Below are 25,725 nucleotides of genomic sequence, written 5' to 3'. Positions count from 1 at the left end.
CTGCTCGTCGGCTTTCGTTATACTTCAGGCGTCCACATTGTGCAGTACTGGATCCGTATTGCAAATCAATGCCATATAGTTACCGCAGATAGCTACACTCTTACAAGACGTTAGAACACAAGATTTGCAACCTTCTATTCCGGCAGAACCATGCACGGCTGCAGTGCATCCAGGAAATTTCTAAGGATCAGAGTTCAGACTGCAAATGGCGTAATGCCCACCAAACACACATGAATCTCCCATTGTGACGCATAACCTGTTACAGTGCCCGACGAGTCGATCGCTGGCTTAACCTGGCTGGTTCCGATCGCCAGTGTCGGTCCTAATCTTTTTCTTGCCGTAGCCATCAGACGGTTGTGCAGATGTACTGTACATGATTTACCCAGCTTCAGATTCCGCCGATAAACCTCTCAAAGTGGGTTGTGACGATTTGTCTACATTTTCCATTAGCTGCCACTTTACAGAAGTTTATCGATGTACTTATTCAGCTTTCCGTCACAGCTACTATGTGCTTGCTGAGCGAAAAATTGTATGCATTCGCTGCGAAAAATGTAGAAACAAAGTAATAAACCAAAACATAAGCAGACTGCAGAAGGCATTCACGGCCAAAACTTTACGAGCACTCGTGATAACCAAAACAATCATAGGATTTAATAGTTTTAATTATAATAATTATGTACCTCACTGGGTCGTTTTAACAGAATGCACGTTATGGTTCTGCAGCGTATTTTGCGACGATTGGTACTTAATAATGTGGCTGCCCATCGTTGCCGTTTTTCGGGTTCTAAATTTACACCCCATACAACATAAGAAAGTCCTGGTGGCACGACGCTCTGCATGATTTTTATCAGCCAAATGCAACAGGAATGCTTCCTCTTCATTGCAAGCGAAACGACACAGTTGGCACTGATATCTTCCGTTAAGGCCGATGGTGGTTAAACTATCCGGCTGCAGCGGTATTATTTCGGAAACAGTTCTCATCCCGAATTGATCTGCCGAGAGAGGGAAACATTCTGCGGTCTCATCCAGCAGCGTTCTCTGGCCGGGGGGAAATTGTGCAGGTGCTATATCTCTATCAACGCCGGCTGGAATATCCGCTTTCTGATAAAATTCCGGTCCTAAATAACCCAAATTTTTTGTTGCGAGTAATTGGATTTGCAGGCCAGTTTATATACCTATAAGTTTATAACATAAAATTAACATCACAATTGGCGTCATTTACGGATATATTGTCAGTACAATAGGGTATTTGCGCAATTACGGTTGCTAGTCAAAACTAGCACCTTACGTTTGCGAAAATCTGGGTGACATCCGTACAAAATACATAAGATAATCTGGTGTGCAAGCGCATTATCGTTTTTATTTGGCGTATTTCAAAATAATTACCGGGTGGCTGTACATGCTTAGCTAGTCTGCACTGAACTTCTCCGTCTTTTTGGGTTGAAATATTTAGTCACAGGTTTACCTCTACCGCTTAGTCTAAGGCTAATAATATTAGCCTTAGACTATGATAATACCAATAATATTATTATTGGTATTATCATAAAATAATTACTTTTAATGCATTTCTTAGAATAACCGGGCGGTTGAGCAGGTCTTTCACGAATAGACGTTGTGCATTCAAAGTTTAACTTACCTTACCTGGTCAACCGTTTACGCACAACAACCGAGTTCACTGTGCAATTACTCGTTAATTTAAAAACGGTTCAATAAAGCACGTGGTGCCACGTACCTGCGTGGGAGTAAATAAGAACTTGTAAGTTATCCTTTGAAACATTCTCGACTGTTCCGAATTTGACGCTGCAGGCAGTACAATGAACGATCGATGCGGTTCTTTTGTCGTGGTCAGGCGTTGCAATATGATCACAATCGGCACAGCAGGAATGGTGGTGCTTAGAGTCTGGATTATCACATTGCATCAGGCATGTGGTCTCCGTGTCGTGAACGCTGTCCTCATTACCCCGGGGTGTCTCAAAGGCCGGTTCTGCGTCATCTGTTTCCAATTCTAGCTCGGGACACGCAGTGTTCTGCGAACACTCATCCAGTGTGACTGCTTCATGGCCGACATCTTTTAGTAAACGGCTCATCGTACTCGGGGCTATTTTAAGCCGTTTGACTATGACATTTATTGACACTCCCTGTGCATAAAGTTGCAGAGCAGAAGCTTGTTTGCGCTGACGATTTTGCAGGGAGCGTCCACCAAAGCTCTTCCCATTCTGTCGCAACAGCAGCGTAAGAATAGCTCTAGATAGGTTAAATTTTTCCTGGATGTACGGTGCGCTATGACCTTCGTCGAAACATTTAAGTATCTCTGCTTTCCGCTTCTGACTGACACAAATCTTATCCCGTGTGAGAAAACTCTGGTCTTCTTTAACGCCAGCCATTCGCCCCATTTGATACACGTTCGACCAGCTCATGTTGAACTGCGTCGCAATTTCTGCTACACTACACTTTCCTTGATGTACTAGCCGTATAATCTCTTTTTTCTCCTCATCACTCCGCGCCGTTCGTGGTTGAGATAATGTTGCCATCCAGAGAAAATTTTTCAATGCATTCAAACCGATGCCTACGTGATCCGCGATTTGCGGCTGTGTGTAGCCAGCATTGCGTAGTTCGTAAATCAGCTGTCTTTTTCTCGTCCATTCCGAGGTTTTTTCACCAAGTTGTGTTGATCAAATCCGTTGGGATCAGTTGACGTACGCAGTAACGCTTTGCCCAACAAACGCTGTCAATAATTTAGCAAAATCGTAAATACGGAAATACAACAATAATATTATTAACGAGATGCCTGTGCTTCCGAACAATACGGACACACAGGTGGCGACCTACTATTTATGGAAATTATTGCTACAACTTTGGTTTTTGAGTTAATACTACGATCAAATAAAACCAGGAACTAAAATCTCAATAACTATATCCAGCAGTATTTATTTATTCCAGCGCCATTTTGTAATTTCATTAAAAATTAATCAGGCTGAATTTACGACAAAAAATGTTTGCATCCCATGCTGTTACAATATGACAATTATAACATTTAAACCAGATACTTCACAGAAACCGGGTTTTGACTCGCATAATTATACAATAACATCTTGGCGGCGCTTAATTGAGTGCCCCATTTCTGTACTGCAGCGAATCTAGCTACGGCACTGTTTCGGCTCTCGGTACAGTACAGAAACAAGACCAGGTCTTGTAGTACAGAAAGACAGCAGTGGTCGAAGAACGACCGCCATGAAACGCTCTCGATATTGCCGTTCGGTGAGAAGGTAAACGTAGAAGTTCATGGTATAACCGATGAGCACAGCGAGATTGATGAAATCGTCCGTGATAAGCGTAACTGAGTCATCCGCATTATACAGCCCGATTTTGCTGTTAGCCGCCACAGCGCACATCTGGAAAGTCTGCGGCGCACGCGTTATCAGAAACAACATGGCACTGCTGAGCAATATGACGTTGGTGCTCTTACTGGCGGTTCTCACCGGCGATTCGCCTAATTCTTTGCGGACGTTTGGTGTAGCTCGCATTTTGCTGACCTTAGACTGGCGATAGTAAACCAGGAAACCGATGAGAACGCAGTTTGGAACGAGAATTAACAAAAAGGTCAGAAGACGCACAATAATCTGAAAATAAGTTACCGGTATTAGTATAACAGGAACAAAAACCACAACACGTAACAGCAACAAAGATAAACAGATAAGCAGAATAAAGCCTAAAATATAGCCAACCAGTTGCAGCTGGTTTGTTACACATAACTTAACATTGTGTTAAGTCAGTAAATAACTTAAATTTAATAAACTCTAACAATCTAGCATAATAGCATTTCGACCCTTCCGCCAATACTCGTATAGTTATTAATTTTTCAAGTGCGATAATACAGACAACTGCGTACCTTGGCTTTTGCGTGGACTAAAAGCCACTGCCGGACCCAGAACAAAAAACCGCCGGACCGTTGGATCCCGAACAAAGAATCGAAGCCATAACGTGCGCCGATCATGTGATTATGCGGATCTTCGTAGTTCACCACAAAATCGACCATATTGAAAGATAGCGACAGCATCAGCAGGATGAGAATGGCGATGCGGGCCACTGTTACACGCTGCAGACAGCGCAGGCGCAATGGACAGAGAATAACCAGCAAACGCTCCCACGAGAACATTACAAGTACCCTGCAAGCCGCAGAGTGGGAAATATTTGGATTATTACAGATGTTATTACTAGCGACTATGCTAAATACTCAGTAGGCAAGAGTCAACAAGTTACATTCGACGCTGAACTGCAAATTACAGGAGCAAAATTGGATTGTCAGATACCAACCAATCGGATAGCCACATGCTTGCGTCATCCAGCCATGGAACAATACCGAAAGCAACGGACGGTGTGTACTCCGTCTGTCCCCGGCTTAGCAGGTGTAAGAAAAACGGAAGCGCGAACCATCTGCTGTGCAAAACCAATTCCGAAAATACAAAATACATACTGTGACATACATAATATATCAATAATTTTACTGTTAAGTATTAGTACGGACGTGAGCAAGTACGGTGTAAACCAAGCTGAATGAATTGTAAACGTGGAAAGGATTACCGAATAATTTGAACATTTTTAATATGTACTTATACAGAACATATAATTATATGTAGAGACCACAGTAATACAGTGCATACGGCACAATTACAGGCGCGCGTCTAGGCTGGGTTGGATATCAACTGCCTTCATAGAAACTAGCTCTTTAAAATTTTTAACTTGAACGAAGATGTACGTACAATGAACCCAGATCAGCCACGGCGGTGGCGATCATGTAATGGCAAGCGGACATTCTCCATGTTTTCATACTCCGTAGTAGCACAGTCAAATTCAGCCCATTGCCAACAGTGCACAGAACCAACAGACCAACATACATCCAAGCAACGATGTAATGGACATCGTCAATTTCGGCCAGACTGTACAGACCATCATGTAAATAACTGGAGTTCTGACGAAAGCCCACAACGGTTGTGCGACTGATTTCGGAAGCGGGGGGCTTTCCAACTGCTTTCTGTGGGCGTCGTAGGTCGCATGGTATGGCTCAGCTCGGTTCTCATCGCGATAATCGCTCATAAGAGACGATTATGTTATAATGTTGAGCATACTGTGCAGCAGTGTATTTTGCAGCATACTTTAATGACATACTATTGTGCGGAGGTACATGGCAGTCTGCTTACGTTTCAGCCGTTGCTCCTGATGATTTCATCTAGGTACTAAGTATAACATGGGGCGCTTTAACGGGCTCTACAAGAACAGATGCCGGATGTCGCGGGATGAATAATTTCACAGTATTCCGTGGAAGCGGTTATATTGAAATACAGCCATCGTTTTTCATCATGTAAACGTTGCAGCTGGCACATAATTTACATGTGGCGCCTAACAAGTAAGTGCGACAGTTTTATTAGTGCAGCGACCGCAAGGCGTCTGTCATCAGTAAGGACTGGTGTAACATGGCCGGCAAAGATGCGGATGAAAACACTTGAGGCAACCATGGAGTTAATAGTTGTTACGGGACGGGCGAATGGATCTGATAGACTGAAAACAAATAATCAATAATGTGCGCTGACCTGAAACCCCGCCAAGTTATGAAGATATCCGCACGTTGGTGCCAGCCGCTGAGACCACTGTGGTATCGTTACCAGTTTGCCATACTGCGCCGTCGTGCAGGATTTAATTAACTGTAATTTCTCCCAGACTGGTCGTTTCTTTGACAATGGGATGCGTGCTTAGCACGAGCGAAAACGCAGCTGCGTCATAAATAATAACTCCGTCGCATTTCGGCATCACAAATTTGCTATTGCAGGTTAGCAGCGCGCATGCGGATCTAAAGTTCTCAACTTCGCACTTGTAGGATAACGTTTCCCGGTAGCTATCAATAATTCAAACATAGACAGGTGCGTACTTTGGCTTAATAAGTGCTTAACGACAAGTATCGTTGTAAACTTGGGTGCAAAAGGTACCGTCAAAAGTGATGTCGCTGTTGAAAGATGGGTTGGCAAAACTACAGTAGGAAGGCCTGATCCCATCTGGTAAGGGTACCGGCCAATTATCCCTGCTTACCCATGAGTCCATGACCAAAGCTATTGCGCCAATGCAGCGGTTATGAGGAATTCTCTAGATAACAAAATAATCAATGGTTTACCCACCGACACCGGCACACGGAGTTCTCATAATCACTGGTGCGACGCATTGATGACAGGTTTTGCTAGCTCATTGTTCTCGGAATTCGTAATCAAGCGAAAGAATTCGTTGATGTTAGTTGCTGAGTATTAAAGGTTCTATTTTAGTTCCGATATTAATAAATAGGTAGGCTAATGAATGGCTGCATTGCGATTTGATCTGATTGCTGTTCTGTTCAGCAGCAATACGGATAGCATATTTCTAAAAACACATGAATTATTCCCATATGAGCGTCACGAACACCACCGTCGTTAGAAGGAATACAAATGCCTTCAAACATATTTCCTTCGTGCTAAAATATGATTATGGTAGCGCATATACAGAATACTAGTTTGCAGTAACAAGTATCGCCGTCCGTGTTGGCAGTGTTGACAATCGGCCTGATTATAATCATTGTTAAAACCATTACCGCAATGGCTCCCAAGTACTGATCCTTCAGTTGCTTTGCACTGATTTACTGATGACATCCGCTGTCGATCCGCTGACTGTCAACGATTTTCTGCTGATTCGTCTATCATACTACGAATGCAGCGTCGTTATTGCACAAACTGGATTGATATTAACCGCATTCAGTCAATGGACATCCTTTTTTATTGGCCATTAACCGTCTCATCGCGCTATCCTTCCACGCTACAATTCCGTAAATTAAAACTGCACACCGGTTGTAGTTATCGTTGGCGCTTGTCTTGGCTGATTCCCGTCGCGGCGTCGCCAGTTGTATTCCTATTCTTCTTCCTTCCTCAACGAAGGAATAGCTTTGTGGCAGATATGTACGCTTAATCCAGTATCAGATGACGTCGGCAACACTCACAGCGGTTATGGCGATCTGTTGGTACTTTCCTTTAACCGCCACCTTGCTATAGTATACCATTTTTCTCATCAGGCATTTTCGTTGCATGCGAAATAATCGAATAAGGACAATGCTACCCAGTGCATCCATGCATACCACAGTCGCCTGCAGACTGCTTATGCCCTTCTGGTGAGTTCGGTGTGGTATCTGTTGTGCTTTCTGCCGCACGATATACTGTCGGCAAATTTTCCATTATAGTAACAAAACATATGCTGTCACACCGTCTACTTCTTGGGTTACAGGGACACCGGTAAGGACTCCATTCCGGACAACGGCAATGCGTACTTTCAGCGCACATCCTGCGAACTGCGTACTGATTGAATAATATGGGCGATCTAGTTGACAACTGGGCACGGGCTTTGTTACATAACAAACCTCGCCTACTGAATCTTATTATGCAATTGACGATTGCAGACTGTTTCAGATTATTTTCTTCATGGTCGGAAAAGACTATCGAAATAGCGTGCGAATTGTGAAGTCTATGTGCAAGCGGTATCTTTGCTCCAGTTATCAGGAGGAAGCAGTGGTCGGCAGCCTGATTTTCCCATGCCATCCGCGAATCTCAGTTACTGTCTTGAATCAGCACTAAACTGTTATGTACTGTCCACCGAACTTTTTCTCATTGTTATGCAACAGCCTTTTCCTGCTAACCTGTATTAATTGTATCATGGTAAAAGCGACAACGGTTGCGTAGCTCAGGAATATTTTTTAGCGGTCAACATCCTTACCCTCACTAAGGGCGCAATTTTAAATGCGAATTAAGACATTTTTCAGCGGACTGGTTTAGCGCGATAACTCGCGGCTCACCGATGTTAACAAGCATTTGTTTAGAAAAATGTTTTCATAAAAAGGCAAACTTTTGTTTACAGTACTAGTGGTTTAACATAAGTTTTATGTTGCTTTGATTGAAAGTAGCATAATGATAACAAGTGTAAGGGACTCGGCGCAGTGTAGTAACCAGACCGCCATGTGGCCCAGCCACCGAGTACTACCGTAGGGGTATAGTATCTGGCCCAAAAACTTGCCGATCCACGCACAACACCGCACGCCTCACTACAATGCCGCGTTTGCTTTGTCAGTGCCGAATGATCAGCCATTCAAAAAGGCTTACTCAATTCACAGCAAAAACTATGTCGTCGTTCTTGTACACAATCATATGTATCCGGCGAACCGCACCAATCAAATCTTTACAGTTAACGGATAGGGCTCCATTGCCAAGCGATTCCTTAAAGCAGATTGCTTCCAGTAAATTTCTAAATATAAAGAAGCGTGTAGGCCGATGAGCCACAACACCGATCAGGCATTGTAAGCTACTGGTGCGAAGCAAAGATCTCAAATATCGTTCGCTCATTGCCCCTGCAATCTTTAATAAAATGAAAGACGCTTGCGCTGTCCGTTCTCTTCCCGTAATGTTAGGCTCACTCAGTGAAAGTAATTAAGCTATTCCAGGAGAAATCCAGAAACGAAACACTACAGCGAAGGTCTGAAAATCTTTCGGATTCGGTCAGACTGAATGGTACTGCGATTGTAATATTTGCGTAACTGATTTGAATATTGCAAAATGATTGCATCTTACATGAAGCTATCAAACATTACCGTTTTCAAAGGTCATCGAAATTTTAGCAAACCATGGACTTACACTGTTGACTTTGACAAAAACCACAACACGTAACAGCAACAAAGATAAACAGATAAGCAGAATAAAGCCTAAAATATAGCCAACCAGTTGCAGCTGGTTTGTTACACATAACTTAACATTGTGTTAAGTCAGTAAATAACTTAAATTTAATAAACTCTAACAATCTAGCATAATAGCATTTCGACCCTTCCGCCAATACTCGTATAGTTATTAATTTTTCAAGTGCGATAATACAGACAACTGCGTACCTTGGCTTTTGCGTGGACTAAAAGCCACTGCCGGACCCAGAACAAAAAACCGCCGGACCGTTGGATCCCGAACAAAGAATCGAAGCCATAACGTGCGCCGATCATGTGATTATGCGGATCTTCGTAGTTCACCACAAAATCGACCATATTGAAAGATAGCGACAGCATCAGCAGGATGAGAATGGCGATGCGGGCCACTGTTACACGCTGCAGACAGCGCAGGCGCAATGGACAGAGAATAACCAGCAAACGCTCCCACGAGAACATTACAAGTACCCTGCAAGCCGCAGAGTGGGAAATATTTGGATTATTACAGATGTTATTACTAGCGACTATGCTAAATACTCAGTAGGCAAGAGTCAACAAGTTACATTCGACGCTGAACTGCAAATTACAGGAGCAAAATTGGATTGTCAGATACCAACCAATCGGATAGCCACATGCTTGCGTCATCCAGCCATGGAACAATACCGAAAGCAACCGACGGTGTGTACTCCGTCTGTCCCCGGCTTAGCAGGTGTAAGAAAAACGGGAGCGCGAACCATCTGCTGTGCAAAACCAATTCAGAAATACAGAGTACAAACTGTGACATACATAATCAATATCAATAATTTTACTGTTAAGTACGGCCGTGAGCAAACACGGCGTAAAACCAAGCTGAATGAACTCTAAAACGTGGAAAAGGATTACCGAATAATCTGAATATTCCAATACGTACTTATACAGAACATATAATTATATGTAGAGACCTCAGTAATACAGTGCATACGGCACAACTGCAGGCGCATGTCTAGACTGGGCTGGATATTAACTGCCTTCATAGAAACTAGCTCTTTGAAATTTTTAACTTGAATGATGATGTACGTACAAAGAACCCAGATCAGCCACGGCGGTGGCGATCATGTAATGGCAAGCGGACATTCTCCATGTTTTCATACTCCGTAGTAGCACAGTCAAATTCAGCCCATTGCCAACAGTGCACAGAACCAACAGACCAACATACATCCAAGCAACGATGTAATGGACATCGTCAATTTCGGCCAGACTGTACAGACCATCATGTAAATAACTGGAGTTCTGACGAAAGCCCACAACGGTTGTGCGACTGATTTCGGAAGCGGGGGCTTTCCAACTGCTTTCTGTGGGCGTCGTAGGTCGCATGGTATGGCTCAGCTCGGTTCTCATCGCGATAATCGCTCATAAGAGACGATTATGTTATAATGTTGAGCATACTGTGCAGCAGTGTATTTTGCAGCATACTTTAATGACATACTATTGTGCGGAGGTACATGGCAGTCTGCTTACGTTTCAGCCGTTGCTCCTGATGATTTCATCTAGGTACTAAGTATAACATGGGGCGCTTTAACGGGCTCTACAAGAACAGATGCCGGATGTCGCGGGATGAATAATTTCACAGTATTCCGTGGAAGCGGTTATATTGAAATACAGCCATCGTTTTTCATCATGTAAACGTTGCAGCTGGCACATAATTTACATGTGGCGCCTAACAAGTAAGTGCGACAGTTTTATTAGTGCAGCGACCGCAAGGCGTCTGTCATCAGTAAGGACTGGTGTAACATGGCCGGCAAAGATGCGGATGAAAACACTTGAGGCAACCATGGAGTTAATAGTTGTTACGGGACGGCGAATGGATCTGATAGACTGAAAACAAATAATCAATAATGTGCGCTGACCTGAAACCCCCGCCAAGTTATGAAGATATCCGCACGTTGGTGCCAGCCGCTGAGACCACTGTGGTATGGTTACCGGTTTGCAATACTGCGACGTCGTGCAGGATTTAATTAACTGTAATTTCTCCCAGACTGGTCGTTTCTTTTGACAATGGGATGCGTGCTTAGCACGAGCGAAAACGCAGCTGCGTCATAAATAATAACTCCGTCGCATTTCGGCATCACAAATTTGCTATTGCAGGTTAGCAGCGCGCATGCGGATCTAAAGTTCTCAACTTCGCACTTGTAGGATAACGTTTCCCGGTAGCTATCAATAATTCAAACATAGACAGGTGCGTACTTTGGCTTAATAAGTGCTTAACGACAAGTATCGTTGTAAACTTGGGTGCAAAAGGTACCGTCAAAAGTGATGTCGCTGTTGAAAGATGGGTTGGCAAAACTACAGTAGGAAGGCCTGATCCCATCTGGTAAGGGTACCGGCCAATTATCCCTGCTTACCCATGAGTCCATGACCAAAGCTATTGCGCCAATGCAGCGGTTATGAGGAATTCTCTAGATAACAAAATAATCAATGGTTTACCCACCGACACCGGCACACGGAGTTCTCATAATCACTGGTGCGACGCATTGATGACAGGTTTTGCTAGCTCATTGTTCTCGGAATTCGTAATCAAGCGAAAGAATTCGTTGATGTTAGTTGCTGAGTATTAAAGGTTCCTATTTTAGTTCCGATATTAATAAATAGGTAGGCTAATGAATGGCTGCATTGCGATTTGATCTGATTGCTGTTCTGTTCAGCAGCAATACGGATAGCATATTTCTAAAAACACATGAATTATTCCCATATGAGCGTCACGAACACCACCGTCGTTAGAAGGAATACAAATGCCTTCAAACATATTTCCTTCGTGCTAAAATATGATTATGGTAGCGCATATACAGAATACTAGTTTGCAGTAACAAGTATCGCCGTCCGTGTTGGCAGTGTTGACAATCGGCCTGATTATAATCATTGTTAAAACCATTACCGCAATGGCTCCCAAGTACTGATCCTTCAGTTGCTTTGCACTGATTTACTGATGACATCCGCTGTCGATCCGCTGACTGTCAACGATTTTCTGCTGATTCGTCTATCATACTACGAATGCAGCGTCGTTATTGCACAAACTGGATTGATATTAACCGCATTCAGTCAATGGACATCCTTTTTTTATTGGCCATTAACCGTCTCATCGCGCTATCCCTTCCACGCTACAATTCCGTAAATTAAAACTGCACACCGGTTGTAGTTATCGTTGGCGCTTGTCTTGGCTGATTCCCGTCGCGGCGTCGCCAGTTGTATTCCTATTCTTCTTCCTTCCCTCAACGAAGGAATAGCTTTGTGGCAGATATGTACGCTTAATCCAGTATCAGATGACGTCGGCAACACTCACAGCGGTTATGGCGATCTGTTGGTACTTTCCTTTAACCGCCACCTTGCTATAGTATACCATTTTTCTCATCAGGCATTTTCGTTGCATGCGAAATAATCGAATAAGGACAATGCTACCCAGTGCATCCATGCATACCACAGTCGCCTGCAGACTGCTTATGCCCTTCTGGTGAGTTCGGTGTGGTATCTGTTGTGCTTTCTGCCGCACGATATACTGTCGGCAAATTTTCCATTATAGTAACAAAAACATATGCTGTCACACCGTCTACTTCTTGGGTTACACGGGGACACCGGTAAGGACTCCATTCCGGACAACGGCAATGCGTACTTTCAGCGCACATCCTGCGAACTGCGTACTGATTGAATAATATGGGCGATCTAGTTGACAACTGGGCACGGGCTTTGTTACATAACAAACCTCGCCTACTGAATCTTATTATGCAATTGACGATTGCAGACTGTTTCAGATTATTTTCTTCATGGTCGGAAAAGACTATCGAAATAGCGTGCGAATTGTGAAGTCTATGTGCAAGCGGTATCTTTGCTCCAGTTATCAGGAGGAAGCAGTGGTCGGCAGCCTGATTTTCCCATGCCATCCGCGAATCTCAGTTACTGTCTTGAATCAGCACTAAACTGTTATGTACTGTCCACCGAACTTTTTCTCATTGTTATGCAACAGCCTTTTCCTGCTAACCTGTATTAATTGTATCATGGTAAAAGCGACAACGGTTGCGTAGCTCAGGAATATTTTTTTAGCGGTCAACATCCTTACCCTCACTAAGGGCGCAATTTTAAATGCGAATTAAGACATTTTTCAGCGGACTGGTTTAGCGCGATAACTCGCGGCTCACCGATGTTAACAAGCATTTGTTTAGAAAAATGTTTTCATAAAAAAGGCAAACTTTTGTTTACAGTACTAGTGGTTTAACATAAGTTTTATGTTGCTTTGATTGAAAGTAGCATAATGATAACAAGTGTAAGGGACTCGGCGCAGTGTAGTAACCAGACCGCCATGTGGCCCAGCCACCGAGTACTACCGTAGGGGTATAGTATCTGGCCCAAAAACTTGCCGATCCACGCACAACACCGCACGCCTCACTACAATGCCGCGTTTGCTTTGTCAGTGCCGAATGATCAGCCATTCAAAAAGGCTTACTCAATTCACAGCAAAAACTATGTCGTCGTTCTTGTACACAATCATATGTATCCGGCGAACCGCACCAATCAAATCTTTACAGTTAACGGATAGGGCTCCATTGCCAAGCGATTCCTTAAAGCAGATTGCTTCCAGTAAATTTCTAAATATAAAGAAGCGTGTAGGCCGATGAGCCACAACACCGATCAGGCATTGTAAGCTACTGGTGCGAAGCAAAGATCTCAAATATCGTTCGCTCATTGCCCTGCAATCTTTAATAAATGAAAGACGCTTGCGCTGTCCGTTCTCTTCCCGTAATGTTAGGCTCACTCAGTGAAAGTAATTAAGCTATTCCAGGAGAAATCCAGAAACGAAACACTACAGCGAAGGTCTGAAAATCTTTCGGATTCGGTCAGACTGAATGGTACTGCGATTGTAATATTTGCGTAACTGATTTGAATATTGCAAAATGATTGCATCTTACATGAAGCTATCAAACATTACCGTTTTCAAAGGTCATCGAAATTTTAGCAAACCATGGACTTACACTGTTGACTTTGATGCTTATATGAGCTGGCTACTTTCCTGGTTTGCAGTAGCAATGGGCATCTTCGTTTTTGGCACAGTGTTGACAATCGGACTGATCACCACTATTCTCCGAAAAGGTCACTACCGAACTGGCTGTCAGATACTGATTCTGCAGCTCCTGGGTACCGAGCTCCTGATGACCTCTGTGATTAATCCGCTGGTTGCCGTAAATGACTTTTATCTCCTGCGTATTTTATGGTACAACGGATGCGCTGTTGTTGATCAAATCGGCTTAATATTTGCCGCTGTGGGCCAATGGACCTCCTTCTTTCTGGCTGTTAATCGACTCATCGCGTTATCCTTTCCGCGATACTATGCAGTGAACTTTAACCGTACGCCGGTTGTAATTATGGTTTTCGGATTGTCCTGGATAATTCCCATCGCCAGTTGCGTTCCTCAGCTTCTTCCTTCCGCTAGCAACATGGATTCATGGCAGACCTGTATGATTCATCCAGTCACTCATTCCGCTCTCAATACACTCCGAGCAGTTGTGACGATCTCGCTCTACATTCCCTTAGGCGGCAGTCTGCTGGTGTATATTGTTTTGTTCGAACGACATTTTCGTCGAACGCGATGTGTCGGCACAAATGCAACGGTGTTCATGGGTTCCGCGCGGTACCGCCGTCGTCTGCAGATTTCGTATACCCTTTTAGCAGCCTCAGTGTGGTATCTGCTGTGCTTTTTGCCGCACTGGAGCTTTTCCGCGGTTATTCCCACATTTTATGCATCCACTCATCGGTTATTTTATTGGATGCGAACCTTTTATTTCCTGGGTTATTCGGGCACTCCGGTAAGTTCGAAAAAATATATTTCACAGCATATGCCGGCGCCTTAATAATATGTGTTGGCTTTCGAATATAGAACTCACAAAGGGTAACACTTGTAAAATTCTTTATGCAACGGTGATGTCCGTGTTCGCAAAACTTGTTAATCTGGCTAACCCACTTGAATCTGCTGTAGGTGATCTTCTTTATGGTGGGAAACGATTATCGTGACAGCTTACGGGAATTAAGGAATTGTGTCGCAAACCACTTCAGTGCTCTTGCGAATCGGACGAAGTGTCGGCAGCCAGAACTACCGTAATTACGCCTTGTGTGTGATTCCTGACGTTTTAAAACATTAATGTGTACACATACAGTACTTCTTCGGTAGACTGCAATCGTCTTATGAGGAGTATTTGTTCACTGGTTTCCCTTGAGTTATAGGCGTCGAGCAGCGTGAAAGGAGCTAAATACGATTTTCAAAATTTAGGTTTGCTTCGAATTGAAGACCCACCCTTATATTACTGGGCTTGTTCTGCAGGAATTGTTACAGGGTAAATTTGAAGTGGTTCCGTTAAATATTGTGAAGGGGTAACATTTCTTAAAAATCAAGAACAGCTCATTGGAAGTACCACCACATTCAACCATGTCAAGAATACTGGCGGCATTTCCACGTTGAATTTCTATATTACAACGCTACATTAGAAAATTTGCTTTGCATGTGTTTCCCCGTATGATCAGAGCCGCGAGGGTTCCAAAATAACAGAAATTTTTTCTGATTCGAATGCCCCGTAAAAGACTAGAGTATGGTTTGGGAGTGTTACGAACGTACAACAGTACATGTTGTATGACGAGTTGATACAAGTTTTATGTCGCGCGATTATAATTATGTTGAAGGTTTTCTGTGCAATGTCCGCTTAGCAGCAATAGTGTTTCTCTTATTGACATAGCAATGTTATTTGTCATCAGTTGAGTTGTTGTCGTCTTCGAGTGATAGCAGAAATAAAAGTGTAATACTGCAAACACGATAGGGAGTGGCAGAAGTGAAGTGAGCCGCACCTGCTGGCCGGTTTGGTGTGATGCTCTGTATGACTGTATTTGTTGCGCTTGCTGCAGAAAGCTGCAATGTCGGGGCAATTTTCATTGTTCTATATGGAACACAAGCGCCGTTATGCAATACTGATTGCTCAGAGAATAATTAGTTTGACTGCACCCAGTCGATTCCTACATTTCAAAGAAACTTGCAGACACACGACACAATACACGGATCTGACAAACATAGTATATCAGTACTGCGATGTAGATCTCTAAAGGGTAGTTCGCTCATTGCCCTTGGAATGCGTGAGTTCGCTCATTGCCCTTGGAATGCGTGATCAAGTGGAAGAAGCTGGTGGCATCCGTTCATCCATAAATAACGGTACTCTGCCAAATTAATGGTAAATACTGAAAGAGTTGTTTAGGAAAGAAACGCTTTGTGGAGAATTCAGGAACATGTCACGCCGACTCGCATTGTATCAGCACCATTTTGCAACAGAATTTCCTAGTTATCGAAAATGAACGCGTACTGTGTGAACATAACAAATGACAATCTCTTTAAAGGGCATAAAAATGCCACCAAAACCTGGACTTACGCCATTGATTACAATGCAAAATGCGCTGGTTGATTCCCTGGTTTGCAGTAACAGTTATCGTCTTCATTATCGGCACAATATTGACAATCGGCCTCATTATTAGTATTATCAAAAAAGGTCGTTATCGAAATGGCTGTCAAGTATTGATTCTGCAACTCCTGTGTACGGAGCTCGTAATGACATCCGTCATTCATCCGCTGTTTATCCTACCCGAGTTCGGACTATTTCACCTATCGTTGAATGAATGTGGTATCGTTGAGCAAGCAGCTTTAATATTTTCCGCTGTGAGTCAGTGGACATCGTTGCTTTTGGCTATCAATCGTCTCATTGCATTGTCCCTCCCACATTTATATGCACTGCATTTGAATCGTATGCAGTTATGATAATTATTGAAGCATTATCCTGGCTCATTCCATTCTGCAGTTGCAATTTCTTCCTTCCACGGGCTTAATAATGTCATGGCAGATCTGCATGGTTCATCCCGAGACGCGGTCCGTCCTCCCCACGCTCCGCGCTGTGGTGTCAATCCGTTAGCCGGTACTCTGCTGCTGTACACTGTTATGCTAATACGACATTTTCGCCGGATACGACAGACCAGTACGAGGGTAACGCTGCCAAGGGAAGCCACGCGTTACCGCCGTCGACTGCAGGTTTCGTACACTCTGTTATTTGCTTCGGTATGGTATCTGCTGTGCTTTCTACCGTACTCCACCTTCTCGGCGGTTATTCCAGTATTTTATGCGGCGCATCTGCGTTCATTTCAATGGATACGGTCTGTTTACTTCTTAGGTTACGCCGGAACACCGGTAAGAATTCCCTGACAATAAACCTGTCTTCTTCAAAGTTTTGCTGAAAAACGGGAATTATTATAAGACCGCCTAAGTACCGAACCAGAATTCCTCCCTTTTTCTGAAATTGTAACATTAATTTCGAAACTTTCGCTCCTATTTGGATATTGTGCGCACAATCGGTTTTTAGGCCAATACAAATAAATGTTTCGCTAGAGAATGTCAGAAAACAATACGGAAACTCATTGCGAGGGCACGAAAACGAAAGGTTGACTTTTAAGTGTGCGCACCCAAATTTTGGGATTCTAAACCACGTTACTTTCATAAGCCTATCTGCGCTTTGCTCCGCAGTTATTAAGGATGACTGACTGACGTTCCTGGCCCCTTTGCTAGGTAATCTTCTTCATGGTCGGAAACGATTATCGGAACAGCTTGCGGACTTTATGGAATTCCATTGAAAATCACGTCGTTGGAGCTGCACGCCGGATAAAGCAAATATTGTCGGCAGTCTGATTCACCACATTGAATTATTTTGATCTTTGTAGTAAGAAGTTTCTTTCCCGACGAACTGGTGTTGCAACCGGTTTGTTTGCTATCGTTGTTAAGCAACAAAGACGGAGCAGTGCTCACTGTAATTGTTTTTCCATGGAGTTCATGATTATTTGATTCATTTTTTCCAGCATTATTTCACGTCTGCTTATTACATGATAAAGTTAATTTTCCAAAGATTCCGCTCGGTAACGGAAACGAAACACACAAGACTGCACTACTGAACAAGTGCCCAAATGTTTCTTATGGCTTCGCGAAATCGAAATAACGTTAACGTAAACATAATAATGCAGCTGGTTGACATACAAGCGAATTTGGAAACAGTGAGGCATCATAGTCGAAGCAGCTAATGGAAAAATCAAAGGTCTACTCTGGTACCACTGCCGTGTACCGTTAAACGTTTTCTCATTAGACTACCGTTGTCGAGACGGTAGGACTGCCCTCGTCCCCTCCATAGCTTTCTTCGTCTTTCCATGGCAGTGTTGTTATACAACAGGAAATTAGTGGACGGACAACGACCGCCATGAAACCCTCTCGATATTGTCGCTCGGTGAGTAGGTACACGTAGAAATTCAAGCTGTAACCGACCAGCACGGCGAGATTGATAAAATCATCCGTGATATGCGTAACGGAATCATCGGCATTATACAGCCCGATTTTGCTGTTGGCTGCCACAGCGCACATCTGAAAGGTTTGTGGCGCGCGCGTTATCAGGAACAGTGCGGCGCTACTGAGCAATATGACGTTAATGCTGTTCTGGTCCCTTCTCGTCGACGATGCGACTTCACGGACGTTGGGAGTGGCCCGCATCCTGCTGATTTCGGATTGGCGAGAATATGCCAAGAAGCCGATGAGAACGCAGTTGGGAAGAAGGATTAATAAAAATGTCAGAAGGCGCACACTAATCTAAGGACGAGAAATATTGATTAAAACACCGATTTATTGCTTCTGCGATGTTCGAAAAAAGTGCAGGGCAAGTTGCTGAAGTAACATTGCGCTTTTGAGAGAATTTGTCAAATTTCTGCCGATATTTTCTCGTATGGCGAGAAGGTGGATGCGTACCTTGGCTTTTGCGTGGAACGAAAGCCACTGTCGGACCCAGGACGAAGATCCATCGGAATCGAAGCCGTACCGTGCACCGATCATGTGTTTGTGGGGTTCTTCGTAGTTAACCGCAAAATTGATCATGTTGAATAACAGCGACAGCACCAGCAGGATTAGAATGACAATACGCGCCACGGTTACTCGCTGCAGGCTGCGGAAGTGAAACGGACAGAGGATAACAAGTAAACGCTCCCATGAAAACATTACAAGTACCCTGAAACAGGCAATCGGGTGTTAAATAAGCTACAAAAATGCTTGCACTGCTTGCACAACAATTAGTCGTATCTCTAGTATTATCGACCGAAGTGGACGAAGGTCCTCCATGTTCAAACAAAAGGACCTTTTGTCCCGTCGGTCACGCACTGAGAATTTTTAGAAATATATTAGAAAGAGATTCTCTGTGAGCAATAATTTATATTATTTATAATAATTTATATTTGCACAAGCGGTACAGCTGTTTCTCTTCGGTCTTATATTACTGCTAGCATAAAGCGGTGCACCACCCCAGTAAAACCTTGTTTTGTCATTGAACGCCGTGTCGAAGCAACTTTTGTCGTGACAAACCTTGTCGACACCGGCGTAAGATTACAAAGCACGAAACCAACCAGATTTACATACTGTATTATGATAAGACATTCACCAACCAATCGGATAGCCACATGCTAGCGTCATCCAGCCATGGAACGATGCCGAAGGCAACCGACGGCGTGTATTCAGTCTGGCCCCGGCTTAGTACGTGTAAAAAAAACGGAAGCGGGAACCACCTGAAACGTAAAATGCATTATGAGGAATACAGTGACAGTTGGGACTTATAGTGTATTGAGTCATTGACACTGCGGTGTCGCTGATCATCAGTCTTAGGTACATGCTTACTTCGCTTTGTTTTGCATTCCTTCCGTTGTCACGTTCTGTTCACCCGCTTGCAGTGCGCGCCTACGTGGTTAGTGACAGCTGACTGCAGTTTCAGATTCTTTTTCCCCATCACGTAAAATTATTTTAATACTGTATTGAGAAGTATACTTCTAGTATTGTTCGTTTCGTGGACTGCTTATCACTTCACAGTTATATGATTATTTTTTTAATTTGTTATCCTGTGCTTAATCTGTTATTTGAAAGCGCCAGCTATTTCAGCCAGCCCAAGACAGCGCCAGCTTTCAGCCAGTACTGAAAGAGAAATCAGCTAAAAAAACGCTGCCCATCAAAGAAATCAAAGCAAATAATGTTATTATATATTAATCAAATTCGAAGAATCGAAGATTTCAAAACTTAAGTGACCAGTGTCTTTCACAAAGCCGGAATAAATTTTTATTTTTACGGTAATTATTCAATTAAATTAAAACCAGTTATTTTTTTTGTGTAGGCCAGTGCAGGCAAACTTGAAGGAAGTGACTCGGTACATGGTACCAAATTCGTCTACACGCAGGAAAACCTTCACTTTTGTGCAAAATTTAAAGGGGATCTGTCCATAATGAGTTTGTGGGACACCTGAATGCATTTAAACTTTTTCTGAATTTTTTAACAGCCATGACTCGCGAACCCGATGTTGCGCTCACAAACGCTTTTCACGCAAGTTTATACAAATCATCTGGCTACAGAATGTCATAAAACAAAGCAAAAAATATGTGATTGGGAGTGCCCGAAAAAGAAAATTTTCGTGCATGTACAGTGGTACACGAATCTGATACCATGTATGTACCCTTTAAATGGAGGGTGATCGGAAAGTGAAACTGTATTCTGACAACGGTCGAAATGAGAAACAAAGCGAAGTATATGTATCAGTACTGACCGCATTGTGGCCTTATACTCTGCGCTATTTTTGCATCCACCCGGATGCTTGTAAGGACACGAATCACGTATCAGTGTATCACGTATACGAGTACTAGTCGTACAATGTAAATGTCGCTTCGTCGTACAATGTAAGTGCACCACCTTCGCTTGGAAACGCGGTATGTGCTTGGCATGGGACGTGACATGTGTGGACACTGTCGCTATGTCACATCTGCGAACAACTTCAACGACAGCAGGATCCGCTGCCGCACAAGCGGAAGAGAAGAAAGTGCGATTTTATTTGTATCTGGAGGGTAGATATATCTTCGCACCGCTGGCTTTCGAAACACTTGGTCCATGGGGAAAGTCAGCTACCCGTAAGTGAAAGAAATCGCCAAGCGGCTTCAGCAGCACACGGGAGAGCCACGCTCGCACGAATTTCTCCGCCAGCGAATGTCACTGGAAATTCAGCGAGGAAACGCCGCTTCCGTGCTCGGAACAATGGAAGGAGCGGCGTCATTAAACGAAATTTTGTTTTTATGATTAACTGTTTATAACTGTGATGTTACCGCGTTTCAATGAAATAAAAATAAAAAAGGAAATGGCTATTGTCACCCCCTTGCACCCCCTTTTGACTATTGTCACCCCCTTGCACCCCCTTTCGACTATTGTCACCCCCTTTTTTTAAATAAATTAAACACGCGATTCCGGAAACATCTCTCCGAGCACCGCAATCTCGCCGTAATCCTTATCAACGAAAATGACCTCGTTCATTTCCCACCGTGTATGAAACCGCTGGAATGCATGGAAAAACTTCGTAATACTTCCGCTTTTTCGGATGCCAGGAAGCCGAATGCAATAGGCTGCCCACGCCCATTCCGATCCTCCACCACGGCAGCATACATAAGATAGTTTTCTCGGTTAAGTTTGTACGTCGCGTCCAAGAATATAACGGAAGGATTGGCCTCGAAGCTGGCTTTCATGGGGCCGGTCACGATAACAACAGCCAAAATCTTAGGGGCCTCATCACTGCTCAGTTCAACGTGTACTGAAGCATCGGGATCTTTCTCACGTAATTTCTGCAGTACATTGTCCAGCATCTGTTCCTCGGTTTTTCCTAAAAACGTCCTTTCAATGTCACACTGTTTGGCATTAATTTTTCGCGCGTTTACCTGCACGGGATATTTGATCCATCTTTGTTCGAATATTATGCACTTGTTTTGTTAGGACTGTCTTCCCTGTCTGCTTCCGCATCTGATCCGCAATAGCAGCAGCAGGTACACGTGAATGAATCATGTCTCTTACTGTATTCGTCTCTTCATCGTTAAGTCTCCTGTTCTCGGGAAGATTCTGCCAACCTTCGAGGCTTAATGGGTGATTGTGCTTTAGGTTTACCTTCGTAATCACAAGCTGTTTTTCCTTTATCCGCGCTGCTTCGGTTAGCGTGGCACAGCATTCGGCCCTTCGTGTGTGTTGGAACGGTCGTTCTCCCGTGGTTTTTGCCGTGTGGGCTTTGTGGCGTACACAGTCAAACTTCACTGATTTGTAAACTAGAGTCTTGCGCTGGGGATCATTTTCTGGCAACTTTTTCGATCGATCAATGACGAAAGTCTGGTTGGTGGTTTTTTGGTAATCACCGAAAACTTTCTCGAACTCAGCCCACGAGGAATACGTTTCCTTCGGTGGTCCATCGTCCGGAGAAAAATCTTGCTCATCATCGCTTTTATCTTGTTCCATGAGGTTAATTAGTACAGATTAGTGCAGATATAAATTACCACAAAAAACTTCTCAAAATTCACAAGACTAGTCCGTTAGTACAAAATGAAATAAACTGGCAAAATTCACAAATTAGTGCAGCATACAAAAACCACAACATTGGGTACTTTATGCATATTTATGCAGTTCTGCTACCAAAGTACTCTAAGATACTTTTACTAAGCTGGCTGAAAGGTCACCCTAGCAACAATTTCTTATAAAAACGGCACCAGGAGTGGCAGTAGTCAAAAGGGGTGTGAAAGGTGGTGACAATAGTCGAAGGGGGTGTTTATTTTATTTAAAAAAGGGGGGTGACAATAGCCAAAAGGGGATGCAGGGGGGGTGACAATAGTCAAAAGGGGGTGAGGGGGTGACAATAGTCGCACCCAATAAAAAATGTAAATGTAGTGTTCAAGTTGAACTGTTCAACGTAATGTAATACGAAGTACGAACGTGCTGGTTGCTATACAATGCAGTGCAAAATGCTTAAGCTTTCACAGTAGAAGTATGGCTATCACGAGAAGCACAGCATTTGGAGAAAAAAATCCCCGGCACGTCCCTGTTGGAATTAAGGTGAATTTCTACTCAAATTAGACCATATTAAACTACACAGGAATCGATAGAGATTCCTGCTCAGCCATTCCTGCTTAGCTGAACAATATGTGACCTGATGAGGCCATGACACAACAGAATACGAAGCAGTCGCACCAAGAATAACTCTGCTCTCCGGCCTATCTGGCCCAACACAAAAAGTTGATTTTCTCAAAGTTACAAATACGGATCAAATAACTCAGCGTTTTCTCCGATTTTACGTTTAACAACTGCATCTTATGAAGTAAATCACTGTACACATTCTAAACCAAAATAAAGGTTATCCGAAGTAAATTCACCGAGTTATACGAGTTTAAAATATTTTAAAATTCGCTGCATCTTTGTTTTTTAAGATTACATCATCATATTGGTTCAGAATGTACGTCATTTGTAGGTTCAGCATACTTGAAAGATTCATAAAGTTTGGGTAGATAGCTGATTTATTTGACGCGTATGAATTTTTAAACTTTTTGAGCGATTTCGCAAGAGCCGGTTATTGCGGGCATATTTTGAGTTTAAATCGGTTTTGTTAAATGTTTTGAGCATTAAAAGCAGTAACGTACACTATGGAATTGTTCACGAGTCCGTCATGGCATTGTTTCTAGCAAGAGGGGTGCAAACGAGTAGAAATTCCGCTTAATACCGAGCCCCAGCATTGCAAATTATTAACTGTTTAAAATGTCGGGAAATTTATGGAAATCTTTAGATATCAAACTAAAAAAAATCATGCGTTTTCACGCGGATAGAAACTTTATCTAGTGGTGCAGCTGCAGCACGATCATTCCTTCATGTTTCCCACCGTTGTTCTAAGTTAAGATTTATGCTTCTGACAGGATAAAATATTTCGTAGTACTCTGTACCTTATTATAATTAAAAAACTGTCCAAGTTGGACGATGTTGTACGTACAAAGAACCGAGATCCGCCACGGCGGTAGCGATCATGTAATGGCAAGCGGACATTCTCCATGTTTTCACACTCCGCAGCAGCACAGTCAAATTCAACCCGTTGCCGACGGTGCAGAGAACCAGCAGACAAACATACATCCAAGCAAAAACGTAATCGACATTGTCGATTTCGGCGGCACTGTATATTCCCTCGTGTGAATAACTGGAGTTCTGATGAAAATTCGCAATTTTGATATTTGAAGCGTAAGTTAGCCAACTGCTGACATTGGGGTCGCTGACCAGATAGCGGGGTTCTGTGTGATTTTCACCGAAATATGCTGTCATAAGAATCGATCACAGCGTAATATTACAACATAATTTTATAACATTACCGTTCGTCGGATATCATGCGGGCCGCAATGCGCTGAACTTGCCCCTACTAAGAATTGTGAGTAAGTAGCGTAGCGGTTTACCAACAGATGCTTTATTTTCATTGCTGCGTTTGCCCTTAGGCTACCATGTACGATTTTCCGTAGAAACTTAGCAAATGCCGCATTTAGTTTCTCGAGGGGCCGGGTAACAGACAACACCATAAAACCACATTACTATACCGCCTCTACGCTCAGTCGATCACCGAAAAAGAGTAAAATCACACAGAATGATAAATATCGCGACATTCCATTCACGCGCTTACATTCGCCTCAGGAACTGTCTGACTTACGCCTCTCTGCAACGGTACCATTTTTAATAATAGTAACACGACGAGGTAGGCATTCTAGGACTGAAACATTCCTAAAAGTTACGTAATTCTGGCAAAGATGCGGTTGAACATTGACCACAAGATACAACCACGGAGTTACATACCTATCTGAAGCGATTCATTGACGCTTACGTATCACACCAGAAGACTGGATGCGACAGCGGAAAGCGCAACGTGTACACCATTCCTATGGCTTAAGTGGATCACTACGGGCCTACGGCAAATGAATGGACGATGGTCGTTTAAGTGGACCACTTTGTAAAACAGAAACTTCCACAAACCGGTTTTCTTTCGGATTCTTCCTTCATCCGATTTAGCAAGATGTACCCTTCACAGCGCGCGTGAAATTTTCAAAAAAGCTCGAACTGCTTTTTGGCGGTTGCGTTGCAAAGAAATCAGCGACATTAGTTTCGAACACAGGTGTTTCTATAATCATCGCGAGAAATAAAATGCACTTAACAGTTTGTGGCATGAATCGTTCGAACTGCAGTGACGAACAGCTTAGCGAGGCCAACAAGAAGAAGACTATTGTTTTTTTGGCAGAGTATTATGGTGCACTCTGTTTTTCGACATCAACCAGTGCACATATATCTGTAGTATCGGTATGCTTTTGCAGATTTACAGTAATTAAAATGATTAAAACTTTTTAACGTTGAAAAGTTACCCCAAAAACACCCCAATTATTGATCCCGATCAAGATAGCATTGAGGAGGTGTTTCTGTTATAAATGTTTCCAGTACTACGTTTGTACTTATGACATGATACTTATTAAAGGTGTTATTTTGAATTATTGATGTCATTCAAGATCTTATGACGTGCGCTCTAAGTACCCAAACAGCTTCTGCATTCCTTCTTACTACAGACTTAATCGCTGTCTTAAAATGGCCGTAGACCGAGGTTCTTCTGTAGCATCACAGATCTTCCGGCCAACAAAACGAATTAGTTACGCAATCGCTGTTCCAAAAGTCCCGAGCGTCTCGACCGCCAGAGGGTTAAAAAGTATCCCAAACCCTAGACGAAAGCGTACTTTCGTCGCTTACTGTTTTCAGTCAGTTGAGCGGCACTTCCGGCTTTTGTCGAGCCAGCGTGGACGGAAGAAACGGCCACAGTATCCCAACAAGTTGCATCTGGTGCACAGTCCCTTCCCACGTTAATTGGGACAAATTCTTCATTTGATTATATTTGTTGAGCGAAGCTCGCCTTGTACATATTGAGAAATAAAAAACATAAAGTTGCATCTGATACCCAGTGTTGTATTTACTATTGCCCCAAAACCTTACTTACTTTTTACTTTTCGTCTGGCTATTGACTTTACTGTTTACTTTACTATTTACTTTTCATAATCTTTCT

The 25,725-nt window shown here is 43.1% G+C and overlaps 3 protein-coding genes across 5 annotated transcripts; all 3 read right to left on the bottom strand.

The window, feature by feature from the left end:
* Window positions 1-3,064: 3,064 nt before the first annotated feature.
* Window positions 3,065-4,946, bottom strand: LOC129592866 (uncharacterized). The gene is made up of 4 exons (XM_055489009.1): window positions 4,761-4,946; window positions 4,315-4,434; window positions 3,890-4,166; window positions 3,065-3,620 (listed from the first exon to the last, which is right to left on the bottom strand). Exons 1-4 carry the CDS (start codon window positions 4,895-4,897, stop codon window positions 3,138-3,140), a joined length of 1,017 nt encoding a protein of 338 aa, XP_055344984.1. The 5' UTR covers window positions 4,898-4,946; the 3' UTR covers window positions 3,065-3,137.
* Window positions 4,947-5,790: 844 nt separating this feature from the next.
* Window positions 5,791-9,466, bottom strand: LOC129592874 (uncharacterized). The gene is made up of 4 exons (XM_055489015.1): window positions 9,364-9,466; window positions 8,939-9,215; window positions 5,982-6,135; window positions 5,791-5,890 (listed from the first exon to the last, which is right to left on the bottom strand). Exons 1-4 carry the CDS (start codon window positions 9,378-9,380, stop codon window positions 5,826-5,828), a joined length of 513 nt encoding a protein of 170 aa, XP_055344990.1. The 5' UTR covers window positions 9,381-9,466; the 3' UTR covers window positions 5,791-5,825.
* Window positions 9,467-17,653: 8,187 nt separating this feature from the next.
* On the bottom strand, window positions 17,654-24,068 carry LOC129592801 (uncharacterized). Of its 3 annotated transcripts, XM_055488921.1 has the most exons (5): window positions 21,557-22,256; window positions 21,209-21,501; window positions 19,262-19,381; window positions 18,576-18,831; window positions 17,654-18,419 (listed from the first exon to the last, which is right to left on the bottom strand). In XM_055488921.1, the coding sequence occupies exons 2-5, from the start codon at window positions 21,283-21,285 to the stop codon at window positions 17,922-17,924; spliced, it is 951 nt and encodes a 316-aa protein (XP_055344896.1). In that variant the 5' UTR covers window positions 21,286-21,501; window positions 21,557-22,256; the 3' UTR covers window positions 17,654-17,921. The 3 variants fall into 3 exon arrangements, with proteins under 3 accessions (XP_055344896.1, XP_055344895.1, XP_055344894.1); XM_055488920.1 differs by lacking the exons at window positions 21,209-21,501; window positions 21,557-22,256 and adding an exon at window positions 23,591-24,068; XM_055488919.1 differs by lacking the exons at window positions 21,209-21,501; window positions 21,557-22,256 and adding an exon at window positions 23,638-24,068.
* Window positions 24,069-25,725: the final 1,657 nt, after the last annotated feature.

This window comes from Paramacrobiotus metropolitanus, unplaced genomic scaffold (assembly GCF_019649055.1).
Source record: "Paramacrobiotus metropolitanus isolate TYO unplaced genomic scaffold, Prichtersi_v1.0 Parri_scaffold0000056, whole genome shotgun sequence".
In the NCBI taxonomy this organism is placed as follows: Eukaryota; Metazoa; Tardigrada; class Eutardigrada; order Parachela; family Macrobiotidae; genus Paramacrobiotus; species Paramacrobiotus metropolitanus.
Note: the sequence above shows the minus strand (reverse complement) of the source record. Positions and strands in the feature narration are given on the sequence as shown.